Source organism: Nipponia nippon, unplaced genomic scaffold (assembly GCF_047370975.1).
Source record: "Nipponia nippon isolate SJK-2023a ecotype South Korea unplaced genomic scaffold, ASM4737097v1 scaffold_3, whole genome shotgun sequence".
Classification (NCBI taxonomy): domain Eukaryota; kingdom Metazoa; phylum Chordata; class Aves; order Pelecaniformes; family Threskiornithidae; genus Nipponia; species Nipponia nippon.
Window position 1 is genome coordinate 117,510,969 of NW_028262347.1, and position 19,867 is coordinate 117,530,835.

At 39.9% G+C, this 19,867-nt stretch overlaps 1 protein-coding gene across 4 annotated transcripts in view; it reads right to left on the reverse strand.

Moving 5' to 3' along the window:
• The window catches only part of ABLIM1 (actin binding LIM protein 1), a 213,305-nt gene that overhangs the window by 8,718 nt on the left and 184,720 nt on the right, over positions 1-19,867 (reverse strand). For 3 of the 4 annotated variants that reach the window (XM_087766570.1, XM_087766568.1, XM_087766569.1), the window contains exons 15-22: positions 15,148-15,252; positions 12,767-12,814; positions 10,320-10,466; positions 7,968-8,062; positions 7,737-7,833; positions 5,495-5,556; positions 5,127-5,187; positions 2,899-4,165 (exon numbers count right to left, since the gene is read on the reverse strand). In XM_087766570.1, coding sequence (XP_087622696.1) covers positions 4,128-4,165; positions 5,127-5,187; positions 5,495-5,556; positions 7,737-7,833; positions 7,968-8,062; positions 10,320-10,466; positions 12,767-12,814; positions 15,148-15,252 — 653 coding nt within the window. In that variant the 3' untranslated portion in view covers positions 2,899-4,127. The other variant, XM_087766571.1, reaches the window with a different exon arrangement.

Here is a 19,867-nt window from a genome sequence, read left to right on the forward strand (position 1 = left end):
GCCACTGTATAGTTGCCCACCTCGCTGATTTTTATGGTGCATATAATACAGCTGACTTTGGTCAGTCAGTCCTCTCTAGTCAATATACCTTCTTATCCAGCAGTGTATAAACTTAAGAGTTTACTACGGTAAATACATTTGGCACTCATTGGTCTAACTGATGGCTGCCAAAGTGTGGACAGCCCTAAGGAAACAGACACTTAAGGGACTTTTAAAAATGAACTACACGAAAGTACATCAGAAAAAGCAGCAACTCTGAATAAGCGAGATACTGATTAGTAGGGGACACTGCATTAATCAAAATTCATCACATTATTTTCTTTGCCTTTTTGGATAGTTAAAGTCAAACAACTGCCCACTGTGCTTGCCAGCTGTGCAATACATACATGAATTACAGGAGATACTTTTGTAGACATATTTATCTCACACACCTTCATCTACTTCAGGAGAGTATGTGTCCAGCACATCTCCCATTAACATTTCCCTTGCTTTCCCTTTACATTGCGAAGAATGTCCAGAACTTATACAAATCAGTTATTGGCCAATAACCAATTCCTGAATGCATAACTGATTTCACTTTTGTTTTACAGGTTCTTTGCTTGAAGTAAAATGTTTACGGCCAGCGGGTCTCAAATCAGTTTAATTCAACAGAAACAATGCTGCTTAGAAAGGATTTCAGAAAACCACGTGCCTTGAAATCAGTTTCTGGAATCATCCCTGGCAAATAAAACTCTGTTTTAGGGTTTTTTTTCCTTAGACAGACACTTCCATGAATGCCTGGAATGACCTAGGAGAGCTCATGTTCCATCTGGCAAAGCCTCCCTATAGCCCTTCTCATTGCATGTCTCTGCAGCGTAGGATAACAGCATTCCCAGTGAGGTCCTCATCCAACCCCTACTGAAGTCAATTAAGTTCTTCTGCAGGCTTCAGTGGGGATTGGCTCGGCCTTTATTGTTATTTATGGGTCTTGTTTTACTTGCCCACTGGGAACAAGAGCGAGACCACCAAAACTTTCCTGGAGAGACAGTGGAGCTATTATCAAATGCTATTAATTCAATTATTTTAACATCAGAAGACATTCAACGTAATCAACTTCTGTGCAGAGCTAGGCAATTAAGTTAATTCCATTGTCAACAATTATCCCAATGAATTTTTCAAAAATATAATAAATAAGATTCAGGCATCAATGAACACACCACTGAGTTTATTGTAAGTAATAATTTAAATAGCATGTGCTTACATACCAATTGTAAGATATGATTCTTAGGAGATTCTGACATTGTCACAGTTGTACAATTAAGTTTATACTTTGAATTACATTGTTTATGTTTGATACTGGAAACAGCTATATACAGCATTATAGGAAACTAAAATGTAATTTTCATATTTAAACAGGCAGAGTTTAAGTCAAGGTCTACGGTCGTAAGTACATGTTATATTTAGATATTCACAACAAGGCAGGTCTCAATCTGGGGTGGCAGGATGCACAAATTCTGTCCTTTCTGGAGAAACCATTTGGTAAGATTTGGTCATTCTTAAGTTTATGGATTTTCACTTTTCATGTGTTTCATGCTGACTTTGAGTTGGCTTCTTTTACTTTATCAGGTTTAAATTAGTGTTGGACCATTGACATGAATAAAAATACTGCCAATTCACACAAGCTGAGGTTCTGGTATCACCTTTATAAACATTAACAGAAAGTGACCTATTATCTCATGAAATTCCAGTAAATTGTATCACTAATAATACCGACAGAATTTGTCACCCAAAATAACATTCCAAATCACTGGGTGCATCAACAGCAGTGGTGGCTGTAAGAATTTCTATTGCACTGAAAGAGAAATTATTTGGAATAAAAAGTAGTATCTCAGGAGTTGGGGATGTCCCCAAGGTCTTATTTATATAATATATAAAAACACTTGTTAATATACATTGCACTGGGGTCTCAGCTTATAAAGCTAGGGTTATTGCCTTGTACAGTTTGTCTGGAGGTGACTTGGAAGCACAAGTGGTAATTTGGTTTGCAAAACGAGCTCCTCACTTAACTGCAGAAATGCTGATCCTTGTAACTTCAGAAAAATCATGATTTCTCAGAAGGCTCACCAGCAATAGAGCAAGTTATAAGATTTAAAACACAGCCCTGGTTGAATCCCCTCAATATATTATGTTCATTTTTGACTCGGACATCTCTAGACATAGCTGCAGAAGCATTTTAATTTGTATCTTATATTATATTCAGCTGACATTGCCTCTTTTTCCAGTAAATGTCCTTAAGAATTTCTTATACAGGGAATTCAACATTATTGAAAGGTGTCAGGCTAACAGTGCTGAGAGCTAAAGAACAGATCCAGACAGACATGTAGGTATCTAACTTCCAATCTGAAACACAGATCCATGTATTTCATTAATTTTTAAATTAACACAGCCTCAACAGTGTGTTGTGAGCCACAGTATTCTGCATCACTTTTCCAGCCTGACAGATCTAAGACTTTCCCATTGAGTTTGGCCTGCTGTTTTGGCTAGTAGAAGCTTGACAGAGAACTAGCTATTAAGTATCTTCAGTACCTTTGTTTTGTCTCTGGAAAAGCTTCAACCCAAGAAGCACACCTGGACTGCCCTCAGCCTGCCTGAGTACTAACACCTGTAACAGGCCATGTCCAGAGCAAAGGGAGAGGTTTAGCACATAAGGAGCAGGGACTGAGGTGAGGTAAAGAAAAACAAGGGAACTAAGACACTTCCAATATTTTATCTGCATTTCACAGTCAAATCCTCACTGTCTTGAAGTCAAGTGAATAACATCTGCACTTGCCTTTGGCTCCAACATGTTAGGCATAGATACTCCTCTGTCCATTCTCATTCCAGGGACATGACCATCCGGAAGGGACTGCATCAGATACAGGTATACATCAGACACATAGGTTACACACACAGAGGGTAAAGGCACTCAAGTAGTGGTGAAAACAAAGGTGAATTTGCCCTGAGACTTCCTTCAAGTTTTAATATTTAGTCTTATCATATAGATCATTGCCATGGCTACTGTTTACCACTTCCCTGAGGCATGCAGAGGGATCCTTTGATCCCCTCTGCCACCACAGCCTTCTGTCACTGCTAAGGCTGGCAACAGCTCCCCACTGAGCCTACCAACATCACTTCCCAGGTGGACTTGGGGACCCCAAGAGAATGGTGGGCACTTTCCCACCCCAGTGACTAAGCAGGGTTCTTCTCTGGACAAATACGCAGAAGCATTAATTCAGATCCCACCCAACAGCATACAAAGTACTCTTACACCTCTGGGCTGTCCTTTCTGTCACTTACTGTATCAGCTGAGGTGGGGTTTTTTTTTGTCTCTACAATGGGAAATTTTTACGATGAACACAAACAGGGACAGGGTAAAAAGGTGCTGTTCTGACACAGGTACTGTCCCTAACAAAATAACGTTTTGAGCACAATACATGGACAACTCCTCTCTCCTCCCATAATCTTATTCTCTTTCCAATCATCATGATTTTGATACAGCATTAACAAAATTATCCAAGTCATTAAACCCTTTCTTAAATTGCCATTTCATATTGTGATTGTGCTGAGGAGCCAGCCAGAATCAAACCATTCTGGAAAAAACCCTGCAGACAGGATTTGGAGGAAAAGGGTTTATATTTGCAAGCCCACCTCTTACTGGCTCATCTGTGATGGCACCACATAGAAAACTATTGATCAGCCATCTTGTCTGGAGAGCAAATTCCAGGGTAAAAACGAGGAGTTCAAGGCTCGTAGTATGGGAGAAAATTGCCTCCAGAAGAGACTTTCTATATGTCTCTGGGGTCAGTACTAGAGAGGCTGGAAAAAAATCCACTGTCAGCTGTCCAGGGAGGACTATGACAGATAACTCATATATCAACAGACAGTGGATTTTACAGAGCAAGTCACAGAACTGGTGCGAGCTGTCTCAGCCCAGCTCTGGGGAGGTAACAAGGAGGAATCTGAGGCTGTGCCTGTTTTTTGTTGATAAGAGTCTACATTGGTGGTTATGCTTAAACATGCAGGAAAATCAAAGCTATTGTCTTAAGAAACCCTTCCCTGTAGCAGAAATTCAAACTTCAACAAGAAAGTAGATGCTTTTAGTTCTGTTGTCAGTTGATTGATGAAAACCCGTACTCTACCTGGAAATCTGAAAAGCAAAAGAGAAATCTCATCAGCTTTAGAGTGTGGAAGAACAGGAATCAATCACAATCTACCAGATAATCCTTGTGTCTTCTGGCCTACCTGATCTTTTCAAAATCCCACCTGATTCTCTACGGCCAGGAACCTTCCTACCTTTGGACTTAGTTTGTAAAGAGTCAAACACTCCAAACATGCAGCCCTTTTCATTTTGAGCAGGCTTCTCATTCAGGAAAATCACTTTGGAAATATTAAGAAACACAAAACCACAATCAAGTGAATAAATAGCCAACGAAAATTCAAATGTGTAGAGCAGGATTCACCTCACCTAACCTCTGCCATCAGGTAGCTCTCTAGATTTCTCCATAGCCTATAAAGAGACCCAAGCGCCAACAGAAGATGCCTGACCATAGGGTATCTAAGATGGCCGGGATCAACTTCACTTTGGAGATAACTAGCCCTTCTCTGTCTCTCTCTCAGCTCAAACCATTTCAAAACATTAACTCTCAGAGTTTCATAACTTTCATAAATATTGTCAAATTATCTAGCTCAAAGTAATAATGAAAATCATGAGCAGCAACAGGGATTAGAAGGCATTATACTCCGTTCTTCACTGTGGCACGTTCTTTCAGACTGTGCAGTGGATGGTCATTTTCAGAGGAAGAAAACACCGTAACAGAACTCAGTACGTATTCCTGATAATATACACGTTACCTGCTTTCCATTTGCACCAGTGCTAAAGCAGTCCCTTGGCATAAACAAGGATCAGCTCCACATAGCATATTTAGCAAAATAAACCCAAACTTTTTAATAGGTATTTGCAGAGTTTAATTGTTGTGTTTAGCAGAGGAAGTTAAAATGTACTGAGCAAATACAAAGTTACCACATCCACAACCTTAAAATAAAACAGCAGAAACGATCGTAACATGTTCAGTAATGAAGTGTCATGTAAAAAGGCTCCTCAGCCTTACCTCTAACACCACCACTCACATCCCCATAACTGTTGTACTGACCAAAATCTGTAGACACCGGCTGTAACAGGAAAAGAGGGACATGCACATAAATTCACAGTTCATGATTTCACAAGTAGGTTGGTACATGGGGAGTAACAAATTGCTTTAAGCCTTTTTTCCCCCCTCCATTTTCACTACATTTCTTGCGTTGCTTTCTTGCCTTTTTAACAGTGTAGTTTGTGGGAAGGGAAATTAGGTTTTATCTGACTTCAGATGGTTTTATAAGAAAGCCTGATCAAACTGAAAATCCAATGCAGTTAATATGGAAATAAATATCATGGATAATTAAAGCCACCTTTCACTTCTCAAAATTGCCACCTCCTTACCCTGTGAAGTCCATTTTTTCCATAGCCAGGGAGAGAAGAGGTTTTGGAGGCTGAAGCATGTGCTGTTGAATGAGGAAGGGAAAAATCTTTTACTGGAAAAATCCCATGAAAACTCAAAACCAAGAACATTTGAGGAACCAACTGGCACAATAAACACAGTTAAAAGAGCTAAGCACATACATAACCAACTGAAACACACTGATTTTAAGAAACTAACATCTCAGCCCCAGACTCATCACAACCTTCCATACCTTATGTAAGTTATGTGCAGCTTTATCATGCCATGGTGGCAGATCATCAAGAAGTGACACTGTGATTTTGCCAGGCTCAAAATCAAAGTGGTCTCCATTGAGTTGAAAGTAATGCTCAAGGATTAGACAACAGAGCAAAGTAACTTTTTAGTCCTAAGCTAGGTAAAGTATTGCCGTGCACCCTATGATGGGACCAAGAAAAAGGACAAGGAGAATCCAAGATCAGCAGTGTTTGACTGGGTAGGTTCCCTGTTAAGTCTCCCATGCAGGTCCATTCAATTCCACTCTCTTAAGTGGCACACACGGTTTATATATCGTCATACCCTCTGACCCTTTCATGAATTTCCTTTCTATCCTTCTACTGCAACTACTATTGCACTCATGCTCCCAGCTTCTGCTGCTGCACAAGCCAAGATACACACCATTCTCTGTATTCACATGCTTCAGCTTGCCATTTTTTGCTACAAAGGAGAAACGGCTATTAGTTTCGGTCCTGTAACACTGTAATTGACAGATGTTTTGGTACTGACTTCACCAGGAGAACAATCAGAATGGGCAGGGCTGAGGGAATTCAAACACGTTTGAGAATTTGGCATTCTGATCCAAAATTATAGTTATCCGAAATTATAGTTATGCTGTACATGATGTGACACTTCTGAGAACATGGCATGATTCAACCGACCTCTGTGACTCCTGCTTTCATCTGAAATGAAAGTGAAATAAGGTATCTGGGGGCATTCAACTTAGTACTTGCACTGACCTCAGAAATTGCATGAGCAAGACAAAGACAATGTGGAAATGTCAAAGGCGTGTTTTCGAATACACATAAAAAGATGGATAAATAGAAAGATTGTCAGCATAATGATCAGTAGCACCTCTACAGTTAATAGAGCCCCTTCAGACAAGATCCTCCATATAAGAATGCAGTTTTTGGTTTTTTTAAATGTTTTTACCACAGAAGGGCAGGGAATGTAGAACTTGGGGCACTGCTGTTGCCAGCAACAAGCAGCTTTGATAAAGGTACCACTGATTCCACAAAAGGCAACTGACGTCTGCACTGATTACCACTGCAGAGAGGGATGGACACATCTCCAATAAAGGAGTCCTCCAACCTGTGCTAAGGTTAATAAAAAAAAAATCATAAGCTTTGAGTTGAGCAGGTAGACTCTGGCCCTGTAAACATTACAGGTAGTGAGGGAGAGCCACAGACGTTCTCTCCAAGACCACAGAGGCAACACATTTATATAACAGGGAACACGAGGAAATCTTAAGTTTCCTTGGCAGCTACTCCAGTGGGTGACTCCAAAGAGACTCATCCTGTCCCTTCTTGGCTTGAAGTACAGCTGCTGTGCTACAATCACCAGTGGATGAAGAGAGTGAAATAAAACCCTCAAACCCTTCTCTGGAGATCTGAGGCAGCCACAGATGTATATCAAAATATGCAATGAGGCCAAGAAACTAAGCCACTAATTGACCAAAGCTGACTTTTGTGCTTTTGCTCTGGAACAGAATACCCCCAATCAAAACGTCAGCCAAGGCCAACAACATTGGCTCTGTTTGGAATATGCAGCCCCACTGCTAAATGTTGCTGATTTTCTGTCCCTGGGAGGAGAGCCTAAACAGTGATAGGAACCACAGTTAAAAAATGTGTTATCGTAATTTAATAACCCAGCCTATTAGCATATGTGTGATGTAATAGTCACTGAATATTTTACCTCACTCCTTATCTATATTAGAAAATCTCTCTCCTCAAAATTGCCTGAAAATCCCCAACCTCATATTTCTTCTAATTAAAAAACAACTATGATACTCCTCCCCTCACCAAAAACACCAGCTAACGAATTAGGCCACTCTTTCAGAGGAGAGCATCACATATACGCATATCAAGCGGTCTTCCCAGTGGTCTCTCTTTTGGGAGACTGCTTAATATGTGTGTATGTGGGGTTCATTATTCGCTGTTCATTATTAGCTTTATTGCCTACGTTAATTACCTGGAGAATCGTAACGACTGGCAGAAAGGGCTGACCTATCGCGACTCTCCTTTTCCATCTCCTCTTTCAATATCAGTTGTCCCAGACCAGAGTTGAGCTACAAATGGCAATTAAAAAAATACATCAATAAAATAAAGCTGATCAAGGCACCAGCAGAAATTGCTTACAGAAAACAAAGGGGAACTTTTTGGATGGTGTTCAGAAACAGCATGAAGACAAGCTTATAACCACCTTCATGAGCTGCTCCTCCTGCAGTTGCCGGCGTCTCTGTAGCTCCTCATCATCTTCCTCTCTTCCACTTGATCTGCGCCTCATGTCAGCTCCTGCTTCCATAAAACCATGGTACAGAGAGAGCTTTGTGTATCAGTTCAATTGCAGCTTGAAGATTTCAATGCTAGAAAGTACTGGTCAGTTTGATTTACTGAATAAACAAAGCAGTATTTTCTTTCAGAGTCAAAAGACTTTTTAAAAAATCACCCTTAATAAAACTCACTCAGATAGCCTGCCCTACAGCTATCCGGCTTCTTATAAAATTAACAAGAAGTTAAACTGCACACGGGTTCCCAACCAAGCAACAGTCCTGAATACAAAAGCCATGAATCAATGTAATAGAAAAAAGGAGCTCAGATTGCTAGTTCTGGAAACATGGGGTTTAATGGCACCAGTAACTGCACCCGTGGTTGAAAACAGAAAATCTGATTTACATTTATACTTTTATCTAGACTCAGAAAAGCAAATCTGAATTAACACTTCAAATGGGAAATTAAACTACATTAATCTCCTAAATGGACACTCATATTTGGAATTAACAAGGCATTATATTTGGTCTAAAATGAAGCAAACTGATTTGTGTTCTACACTAGTTTCTTAACTTTTTATTGAATAACCTTTATTTTCGTGAGTAATCTTAAGAAATGGTCCAATTTGGACATCAGGACACTTCCACGAATATACAGAATATGGTATTGCCGCAAGCATTTAGACAGCAGTTGTATTTTTTTCTGCACAGGCTGTATCCTGATATAGTTATTCACCAATCTTATGCTAGACAAACTCAGTGTTTTATTTGAATGAAGACTAAATTTTGCAACTAAAGTATCAGAAGGTTTATATCAATTAAATGTTTTGTACAGCAGTGTTAAATTGATGCTAATATGGAGAGAGACAAAAAGTTATGGAGAAATTGTTTGTAATTAAATTATTTATTATTTTGTTTGGTGTCTCAGGCTTTTGCAAGACTGTTCAGTACAACAGCAGTAATACTCATTCTTTTGACAGCTGAGCTCATTCTAGCTCTGTAAGCAAAATATCACACTCAAAATCACAGAACAAGCCAAAAAACCTGGGGCTTGTGGGTTTGTTTTTTAGTGATTAGTCTTGTGTGATGACTGAATAAAATAAAATCAAATAAAATCTTGTGTGATTTCTGAATTAAATATGTCCATGAGCACATTTTTATCTTTATAGTTTCCAAACAGTCCTGTTTAGCTTCTAAGGTGTAACAAAATCACCTGATGATAGCCAATATACAAAGCAGTTTTACTGGAAACCATTAAAAGTTGTCATCCACTGCATACAGACTGAGCTGAGAGCCAAAATTTCCAACAAAGGCTCCACCTCAGACATACAGCATAATAATGCTGTAGTTATCATAAGCATTGTCAGGAGAGTTTCAAGTATGTTGATGTTATCACTGTGATTGTAATGTTTGTCAGGTTGCAATCCTATATAAAGGACATTTTCAAAAAATTGCCACTGCGCATGCAGCCTCTTCAGTTGGTCATTGAGCTCTCCCACCCTGTGTCTCCTCTCCCAGCACTTCTATGAAAAGCCCATTGCATGGAAAACCATATGCTCCTTCACAGAAACCTGAAACAGGCAACACCTTCAGTGTTTCAGACATGACTTAATGAATGAACTAGGCTAGATAGCTTATTTTATGCTATGGGGGTCAATAAAAATTAACAGAGAAAAAAATACAAAACAAAAAAAAATTAAAAATGATCATGATTCACATGATTTAAAGAAAAAAAATCATATGATTTAAAGAAAAGAAAATGAGACACCTGTAGTGCAACAACACAGAAGAAAAATACGAAGTCTGTAGAGACAGTAACTCTGAAAATCAGGACTTTTTTTTTGTCCATTAACTGTTCCACTTCAGTCATTGCTTCTTGCCATGAAAACAGTCATGTGGTTGGAAGCAACCATATTTTCTGTGGAATATGTGCTATTAGCTTAGGACTAAAAGATTAAACAGACAATAACTGAAAGAAGTCAGGCTTGTGTGACACACCACATTTTTTAAGCTACTGCATGGGAGTTCACATAATTTGTCTATGGGTTAATATCTGTGTGATCAATTCCAAAGTCCTTTAGCAAAACCCCTTCTAACTCAGCATTATTCAATAGTTTTAAATTCACGGACACTCGGAAGTCTCACCAGAAGAACTGCACTTTGTGGCAAACACCTGGAGTGGACACAATCTTCACTACCCATTTTTACAGCTCCAGTGTTAACCTACTTTGGTTACCAGTACCTTTTAAGCCGCATCACTTGTACCATTTTTTTTTTTTGCATACCTATGGCCGCAAGGGAGGGAGGACCTGGCCAGTGGTCCGTCTCAATCTTTGGTATCTCGTTGGGTGCTGGTGCATGAGCTGCTGGGAACTTGGAGGACTTGATGATATCCTCGGAGGACTTGCTCTGTGCTGCCAAAGCAGCTGCATCTAGATGGCAATCAGGGAACTTAGCTATGTAATCATCTGTATCAATATAAAGGTCTTCCTTATTTTGGCAAAATTTTACACTTTACAAGAAGTTAATTTCCAAAAGCAAACATTTTCATGTTTTGCTTTTCTAATTGCAGCTTGAGGCAAAGTAATGTCTTTCTCTTGCCAATAGATTGGAATCAAACCTTCCTCTCCTCCCTCATCCCCACCCCCAAAATAACCCCAAACCAGCTTTGGATTTTACTAGGGCTGCACAGTGTTAGAATGATTAGGCAAGAGTAAGAAAATTCAGTCTAACAGTATTTGCCAATATCTCCTAAGGACACCTGATTATTAATGAAGATGAAATCAGATTTATGTACTGATATATCTTCCCTCTAGGGCAAGTAAACGAATAGTTCAGAGGAACAGCACTAATTTTAACTCTACTGATGCTAATTATTTCCTCTGTTTCTGTGAAAAGCTGCAAAACAAACAAAAAAAGAAATCTGAAACAAATATGCTTATTTAACCAGTGGATTTTTTTTTCTGCTGCATGCCTTTGCTTATTAGCATGCAGTAGTAGTAAAAGCAGATGTGAATTTATTAATAAATACTGAACTCCATTCAGATCAACTTGGCAGGGAAAGGCACTTGCAATGAAACGAACCTCACCAAAAAAATATCTCAGCAGTGGGGCATCCACTTAAGATTCCAGTCTAAGCCAAAGTCTCTTAAAAGCATGTGAGGATGTGCATTATGGCTTTCACTTCTTGACATTAAAAAAAAAAAAATCCAATAGGATTCAGTTTACATTAAAACCAGCGTTATCTACCTCTTATCTGCAAACTGTTAGCTCATATCACCTTCTCTTATATGAAGCTATTGTATCAGAAGCAAGAATTCGGACTTTTTTTTTTCCTTTTCTCTTTTTTTTTTAAACAGAAAGACATCTGTTAACAAAATGAAGCATTGTGCTGCTCATCCAACATGTTCAGGGTAGTTTAGGAACATCAGTATTAGATATCATTGGGAACTCTGAGTATTTTATGACTGGGAAACTCTAAGCATAATTGCAGGTACGGAGAAAGCTGGTCAGTTTACAAAAGCATGACTTCAAACAGTACTTACATAGAATTGGTGATGTCAGTGGTTAAACATTCACATGTTAATGGGAGGTGAGGAGATACATTAAAACCGTAAAAATAAACAAAAATAATGTTAAGATTTTTTCCAAAATGAGCATATGGTTTGAAACTCAAAAAAGAAAGAGAAAAAAACCCTGATGTAAAACCACAGCAGTGTTACTTGTAACGTTTACTCCTGACTACAGAATGGACTTCCCGAGCTTTCCTAATCATCTCGGCTCAACTGCTCTCAGCCAAGTGTTCTTCTAAACTCTGCAGAGTACTGCTAGTTTGCTACTTAACCCTAAATACATTTCATTGGAAAAAGGGTCTGCAAAGGGATGCAAACTCAAACTCTTTAAGAAGTGGAGTCACTCGTCTTTCGCCACATGACAAAAATCATCGCCTATTGAAAGATTTCTCTTCACAGCAGAAGGGAAGAGTGAACACACTCCGTTACAACCGGCACCTTGCTCTGCAGTACTAAAGACTGGCAGTGCAGTTGGCTTCTGCCATCACCGTTGTTTCAGACTTGCTATAACAATGCCTACGCCGAAAAGACCAGCGCACTACCACCGGTCTCCAGCTCAGAATCCCAACACCTGGAAAAATAAGTATGGCGTACTACCTGAGCTATAGCACAGGGCTTGAGAATCAAATTAGCCCTGCCAGTGATAAGTCACCTATATTATCTTCAATAATTAAAGATTCTTATTTAAAGCCACAGGTACATTTGGAATTCCAGTCTGATAATAACATCTCCACCTTTGCTGTTGAAAGAAATCATTGTACTTTGTCTGTTTAAAGTGAGGATATTCCATGAAGTCCCTGTCAGAGAACAGTCTGTTGTTAATCCATTTTAACATGATCAGTACCTGTATTCTGAAAATACAGACTTAAAGAAGTGAAATACAGGAAGGCATCATAATGCTAAAGAGACAGCAAAATCCCAGTTAATGGCAATTTTGCCATTAATATCAGCGTGGCCAAGATTTAAACCATATGATCCAAATGAAACAACATGCTTTAAAACATAATCACTCAGCAGGACATGCAACAACAGCTGTTTCAAGCTTGGACTACGAATTTTTAATGCTTACAAAGTAAACACTGAATGCTTTTCACTAGTCTGCATGCCTTTTAATTTAGTTGACACTCCAGTTTTGAAATAAAAAGGGAAAGATCATTTACCATGTTGTTTGTAGATTGGTGGTTTTCTGTAAATGTTGACACCTTGATCTGTGAAATTGAGAAACAAACAAATGGGAATATGAAAACTACTTCAGTTGTAGATAAAGATAACTCCAACACTAAAATAATAGACAGACCAAATCAAGGATGTAGCACAAGAAAAAGTCAGAAAGCTATTTCTAGTATTATACAAAATCAGATTGTTTAAAGAAAAGAAAACATAAGAACAAGTGAAAAGTCGAAGACATGTGGTATGAAGTCCTTTGGAGCTGATTCTGTAACATGTGGATGCATCCAAGTCATGAACCATTCATTTCAAACATTCAGAAGATTATCAGTGGGATAAAAGTTACAGAAGAAATGTGAACAAGCAAGACATTTCAATGGTGAAGATACAAGCCATTTGGGCAAAACTACCCCAAATAACTTTTGTGGAAAATTGCGCTTCAGTCGTAGCAGCTCAATTTTCTTTCCAACTGACTGGCTGGATTGAGCAGAGGAGAATGCAGCGAGCCCACAATTCACTTCAAAATCCAGAGAACAAAACAGCTGCCTAATACACTGTTTTGAACAGTCAACAACAGCTACTCTTCAGTGAGTCAAAGGGATGCTTTATGCAGTGTTAACTGATATACTACTAATTCTCAAACCACAAGGAGAGATTTTATTTCTTTTTTGTCATTTTTTTATGTAAGGCCCACCACATTGCACATTACCAATGTAAATCAGAATAAAAACACTTTCCAGAACTCTAATGCAGTAAATCTACAGCATGTCTAAAAGATACTGTATTTTTACAAACAATAATCTAAGACAGGAATCAGTTTGTTCTAAACTACCTTCCCACCCAAGCCAATACTTCATGTATTCAGCACAGCTACAAGTACAAAAGTTAATCCAAAATCAGTGCTACAGTGCAAAAATCTGTCAAAATCTTATTAGGAGACCAAAGTGAGCTACTGGGAACTAGAAAATTCATGTCAGAAACCCATTTTGCTACTTCATACTGCCTGAAAAAAGTTTTCAGTTACCTTAGAATGAAAGATGAAAAGCATTTTAGAAATAGATGCTGTGTTATCACAGATCCAATTAAAGTGCTACAGGAGACAGCTTAGCCTTTGGCATTAAGGAAAGCTAACCCTAACAATCCATTGAAACAGAAGCAGATCTTACTCTGCAGAACCCTACATCCTTGACTGAACAGGCAAACTCATTGCACACAAAGACATTGAGGTATCTCATTCTTCTTAGTGATCTGTTATGGCTACTTAACCAGCAAATAGGTATAAAAATTACAAGGGCAGTCATGCAATGCTTTTGCGCACATCTATACCAGAAAGCTCTAAGGATAGGAACGCAGCTCCTTCTGTGGCTGCACTGTGCCAGCTGAAGAGGACAGCTCTCCCAGCACGCCAGAAATTATTACTCGGAGCTATTCACGTAAGTGCGCTTTAGTTTACGCAAGTCAAAGTGAGCCAGGTTAGCTTAAGCAGTTAAAACAGCCTACCTTAGCCAAGCCAGGTCACAATGACTGAAAAAGAAGTTCCCACAAACAGTTTATCTGCCAGATCTGAGGAAAGGAGGAACACTAAACTCTGGCAGTGCGAAGGGATACTAGGCTGAAGGGGACCTGAAGAATAACTGGATATAATAAGGCTTTCAGCTAGCACTGATGCAGTCAGAAGATGCACGTCAACAACGCTAGGGACACATCACCTTCATCTCATCAAAATCCAAGACAGATGAGCTTTCCGAGGGTGGAAGAACTGTGCAGCTCACTTTATAACAGAGACTGCCCTTTATAGAGAGAACACCCTGAGGCATACATATCCCTGTGGATCTTCAGGTCTCTCTGAGCACACCAAGACATTGCACAAAACAAGTAAAGAAACATCCCCATCTGCTTTTAAAAAAAAGGAACACTAAACTAGAACTGCTTGGTTCAAGACTGAAACAAGTCACAGCAATCTGAATGAACAACATATGTAATGGCTCACTGGTCAACTCTTTTCTGCATGCTGCTGTCATCAAAACCAACTCCTCCAAAGTTAGTAGAGTTATGCTGGTGCTCAGCTGGTGCAACTGCGAGAAAAATCAATCCCTACGTAGCTTATATCCAGCTCACGGCCACCAACAGACCCTGAAAACCAAGGCATTCTAACAGCGAAGCACCTGACCAACAGAATAGGCAAAAATGACAGTGAAACTCCCCCTCTATTTCTTAACACACTACCCCTCTCAGCAAGCGCAGGAGCAGTTCCAAACCCTGTGGGTGCACCTCATGGTAAACAGCGTGAAACGATGGAGACAAGACAAAAGTTACAAAGGCTACATTCTACACTGTGACAGGACACCGAGACACATACAGTGCCAGCTCCTACCTGGAACATGGAAATGTTTAGGGGCCTGAGCGTAAGTTGGAGTGAGAGGGCGGCTGTCGGGACGATAGGGGACAGGGGAGTTCCGACCGCTGGACGGCTCATTGCCTCCAATGAAAGAATGGAGAAAACAAAATGAGAAGAGGGAGAGCAATAAAAAAAAGCAAGCCCAATCAAACCCAAACAAAATCGGTGGAATCAAAACCTCCAGGGAGAAAAGAAGTTGAACCAAAAATATAAATACAAACAATAACAAGAACTGGTAGCCCTGGTGACTTTTTTGTTTCCTGATATTCCTGCAGAGACAAAAATTCGTGTTCAGGCTGGAGTTGAGGTTTGAGCAGCTCAGACTCATTCTGACGGCATGCAGGCAGGAGCTGTGTGCTCACAGCTGGTGATTAGATGGGCAGCATGGAAAAGAAGAACGGAAGGTTACTTGGCAATGATTTAGTACGGAGACTGATATTTGGAATTAAAAGTCGCAGGCACAGAGCATATTAGTTGATACGCAAACCCAAAATGAAATCAACTCCCAAGCAGATAGAAGCAGATGCTGGCAGTTACCACAGTTCCCTAAACCAGAAGCATACAGAAGCTAGAGATGGAAAATAGCTGTTAGGTCACTTGGCCCATATCAAAAGGCATAACTGTTCTATACACACTCTTTCATGGGTTTAGCTCTCTAGTAGGAGATTTTTGATATAGCAAAATAATTTGTAAAGCAATGCAGCCCGTCTGGTGGCTGCACCCATATCATTGGTTCCACCCCAAATCTCTGTCAATGCCAAATTTGGCTCTGGTGACAATACTTCACCACTGCTGATTTAGCAAATCTGAACCTGATGTCTAAAAACTTGAACTCCATTTTGCACACACAGTTTGTTCCATTTGTAGAATTACTCTTACCAGGACTATTTCTTTGCCTCCTAACAATCCACCACAGCAATCCAACGGCCCTAAAAGTTCCCGTGTCTGTCAGGGCAAGAGGGCTGTTGCAGAACCATGCATCAAGACTTAACAGCCAGATATCCAAACACATGATTCTGCGTGTACCATAAAAGAATGTTGCTGCCTTTTACTTTGTGCCATTCTTCACGCTAGCGCAAACTCGCACAAGCAAAAACCATCCACATGGGTGCTTATTTTACATGGGTGTGAGTGACCACAATGGTGAGAAGTAGGGGAGCATCAAACCCCTTCCACGTTTCAGGTATGCACAAGGGCTTAAAAAAACCTTGAAAAGCTGATCAACAATGCAAGAAAAAACAAAAGGGGGGACGACAAATACAGGAGGGCTATAAAACACAACACAAAAGAAACTGCAGGCCTCCTATCAGCGATAGGTTTCCTATGTCCCGTTAGAGGACGCAAAACCTTAGACTCAGCACACTTCTTATTTATATATTTGGCAGGGGCGGGGGTGGGAAAGGAAGTCTTCTTTACACAAAAGTTCCTCTTTTACTTGAACGGTCACCTGCCAATCTAAAAGGCACCACAAGGGAGGAAAAAAAAAATGCTCTTTACAAACCTCACTGAGAGATGTGCCACAGAGGCCTCTGTCAGTATACAAGTTAATCCATCTGCACATACATGTTTTAAAAAGTACATGCACAGTTCAGGGGGCTTGGCTGTACAAAATTTGTCCAGAAGAATGCATGTGCAAAATTCTACATTTACCACTTGGATATTTCAGCCCTGAATGACTTAATGTACATGATATCTCCCAAACATGATGTTCTTTCAACCACATGAGTTGATGGTGATTTTCTATTTTGGGTGCAGCAATGCCGAGCTTCTGGCCACGTAACAGGAAGTGCTAGGTTTACTAACTCTGAAAAGCAGTATGAACAACTATTTAAAATAAGATTGTCATATCTCAATCTATAGTCCTTTACTTGGTCATTCCAATATTGTGTTGTACTTGTCCAGCCTTTGAAATACCGTGATGGTAAAACACCTAACTTGGTTAAGCTGATTTTACTCATGTTATTTGTTTCTATTGAGAAATGATGAGTTACTTTTCAGCAAAATCATTGTTTTATAGGGAAAAAACCCATCAGTATTGAGATGGCCTCAAGTTATAATTAATTCTAAAATTTATAACCTTTAGAGACATGTCATTCTGCCTTTCTGCTTCCATTGGCAATTAGTATATTCAATGAAAGAGAAGAATCAAAAGGGATTTATTGACCTGTGGACAGGTCATAACAGAGGAGGCACAAGGACATTTTACCTGTTGGGAATTGGTAGTCAAAATGCAGGCATGTTCAATTTACAATGCCTCTATCACGAACACTACAAATATGGGGAAGAAAATCTTATACCCACCTCTTTATCTCAACTAGACACAACTAAGCATGCTTACAACCATAAACATACGCTGGCTAATCTTGTATCTGGTACACAGATAATTTGTTTATAGAGAACTGGTAATGTTGTATAATGCATACAGTACAAGGCAGACAATTAGCGTGGAATCATCCTGCACATGTTGCTTTACAGATGTCTCCATTGGCTTTTATTTCCCGGGGTTCCTGTGCAGTCTCTCTCTTCCTAATGACTCCTAGTACTGACAAATGACTCTCCTTCACACTTCCTAGGATGGCAGTCTCATTACCTCCAACCACTGTGGGAGGGAATGGTACATCTACTTAGATTCTCATTATATCATCCCTGAGGAGCCCACTCTAATAACGAGGCTTAAGTGCTTCAGCTGCCGCTGTAAAATCACCCACAATTTACGAAAGCAGTGCCAACATCTGTGGAACGTGCATATGCGCAGAGGAAAGCAGAGCTGGTAGCCTGCCTGTACCTGCCTCCCAGGGCCTCACGGCCAGCCTGCTTGCAGCTTTACACAAAAAAAGGGGCTGTGCATGCTCTGAATTTGGGTTCCTTGCTGTGCCTGTACAGGAAAGTCTTTCTTTCTATCTCAGATATGCCATAACTAGCATTAACTCCACAAAGCAACAAGAGCACTCCAGTTCGCCAACGCTGTAGGAAAAACTAGTTCCCACACCCCCGGCATGAAGTTGAACATGCATGTGTGTAGGTAGGTAGGGGATGTTAAGAGATAACGGAATAAGTTTAATATAAAAATCAATCACTTAAGCACAGCAGCCTCAGAAGTGAAATTCAGAGGCTTTTTTACCTTCATTCTGTTTGCTCCATCAGGTAGTTCCCGTTTTCTACAGCTCAATTTGTTAAGTGGGTTCCTCTAGCAGTCAGGAATATAATTGCTTGCCTATACACAGCACAGTGCAATGCAGGTTCCTGCCGCCTTCTGAAGTGTTCACCACTGGGCTCACTCTGTGATTCACAAGCTAAGTTCACAGAATCAGGCCAAAAACCCCGTATGCAACCAACACTGAGCCTTCTGTCAACTTGCAATTTAGTTGCTCTACTTCTGAAGAGACATAGGAAAAAAGAGCTCAACAGCACCTGAAACCCGAAGTCCTATTCAGGATTTGTCAAACTATCATTCATCATCTTGTCCAGATGTGTAGCCCTTATTTCCCACACAAAACTGAAAGTCATGAAACAGCCAAACCACGGCTGTTTTTCAGAGCAGAGCTTTCAGCTGCATCCACAAAACCCTGGAAATAGTTATCACACACAGAAGCATTTGATTTCAGAGACCTGCCTCAGGGAAAGAAAGCAGGAACCTGTAGAGTTCCAAGGCCCAAATTCACTATGAATGTGGGTAGATTCCTTACGGGAAGGTCTGTGAGCAGAGGAATACACATTACTTTGGATCTCTTTTTAGGCGGAAATCTTATGGGGGCTTTGCAATATTCTTGAATGCCTCTGAAAAATTCTAGGCATGCGAGATGAAATCCTGGCTCTCAATGAGAGTTTTGTCTCTGATTTCAGTAGGGTCAGGGTTTCTTTCATTCATGGACTTGTTTTGATTCTTTCATAGCAAAGACAGTACTTTATGGAGACAAGACCAAATTCAATGGAGAGTCCAAATGAGACTAAATGAAATCTAAGCTGATGCATATTACACCCTCTTCCAGCTCGTTCAACAATATGTGACATCAACCAACTCTCACTAAGACTTTCTGAGGCATATTTAGCCCCTTCACTCCTCAAAGTTCTTTACATTTGGCCTTGTCTACAAGGCTTGAGCATTACCCTTGTTTAAGCATTATGTTGTATGAAAACACACTGAAAACTGGTCTAAACATCTACTTTTCTGGCTTGATGATACAAAATAACACAGGTATAATGTGTTGTATGCCACTTTCATTATCATTATGCTGTTTGGAAATTATGCCCCTTTACCAACCAAAGAAGTTTTGGCATGATCCATATTCTCTGACTCCTAAAGGAGAAAAACCCCAAAACTATAGCTTTATGAAATCTTTATTATAAACTTACACTAAGTTCACCTTCTTGCTAAAAGTACAAGTGGCTTTGAGAAAGGAGATCACATGATGCCTCTTCTTTGAATCACTGCAAATCTATCTATCACATCTAATTAACCCCCACAGTGCTATAGTTCTCATTTCAGATATATTCACAAGGGTCTCCTTCCCTAGTAAACACAGAAATGCTCCTCTCAAGGTGGAATAATGCAGTTCTTTAAAATTTGAAAACAGATACCTAGAATACACAAGGCAAACCCCTATGGATAAGAATATCAAGGAGTTGCATTAGATGCAGCCAGTGCCAGAATAATCTCCCTTTTCTGCCGCACAGACGTAAAAAGGGGGTACTTGGG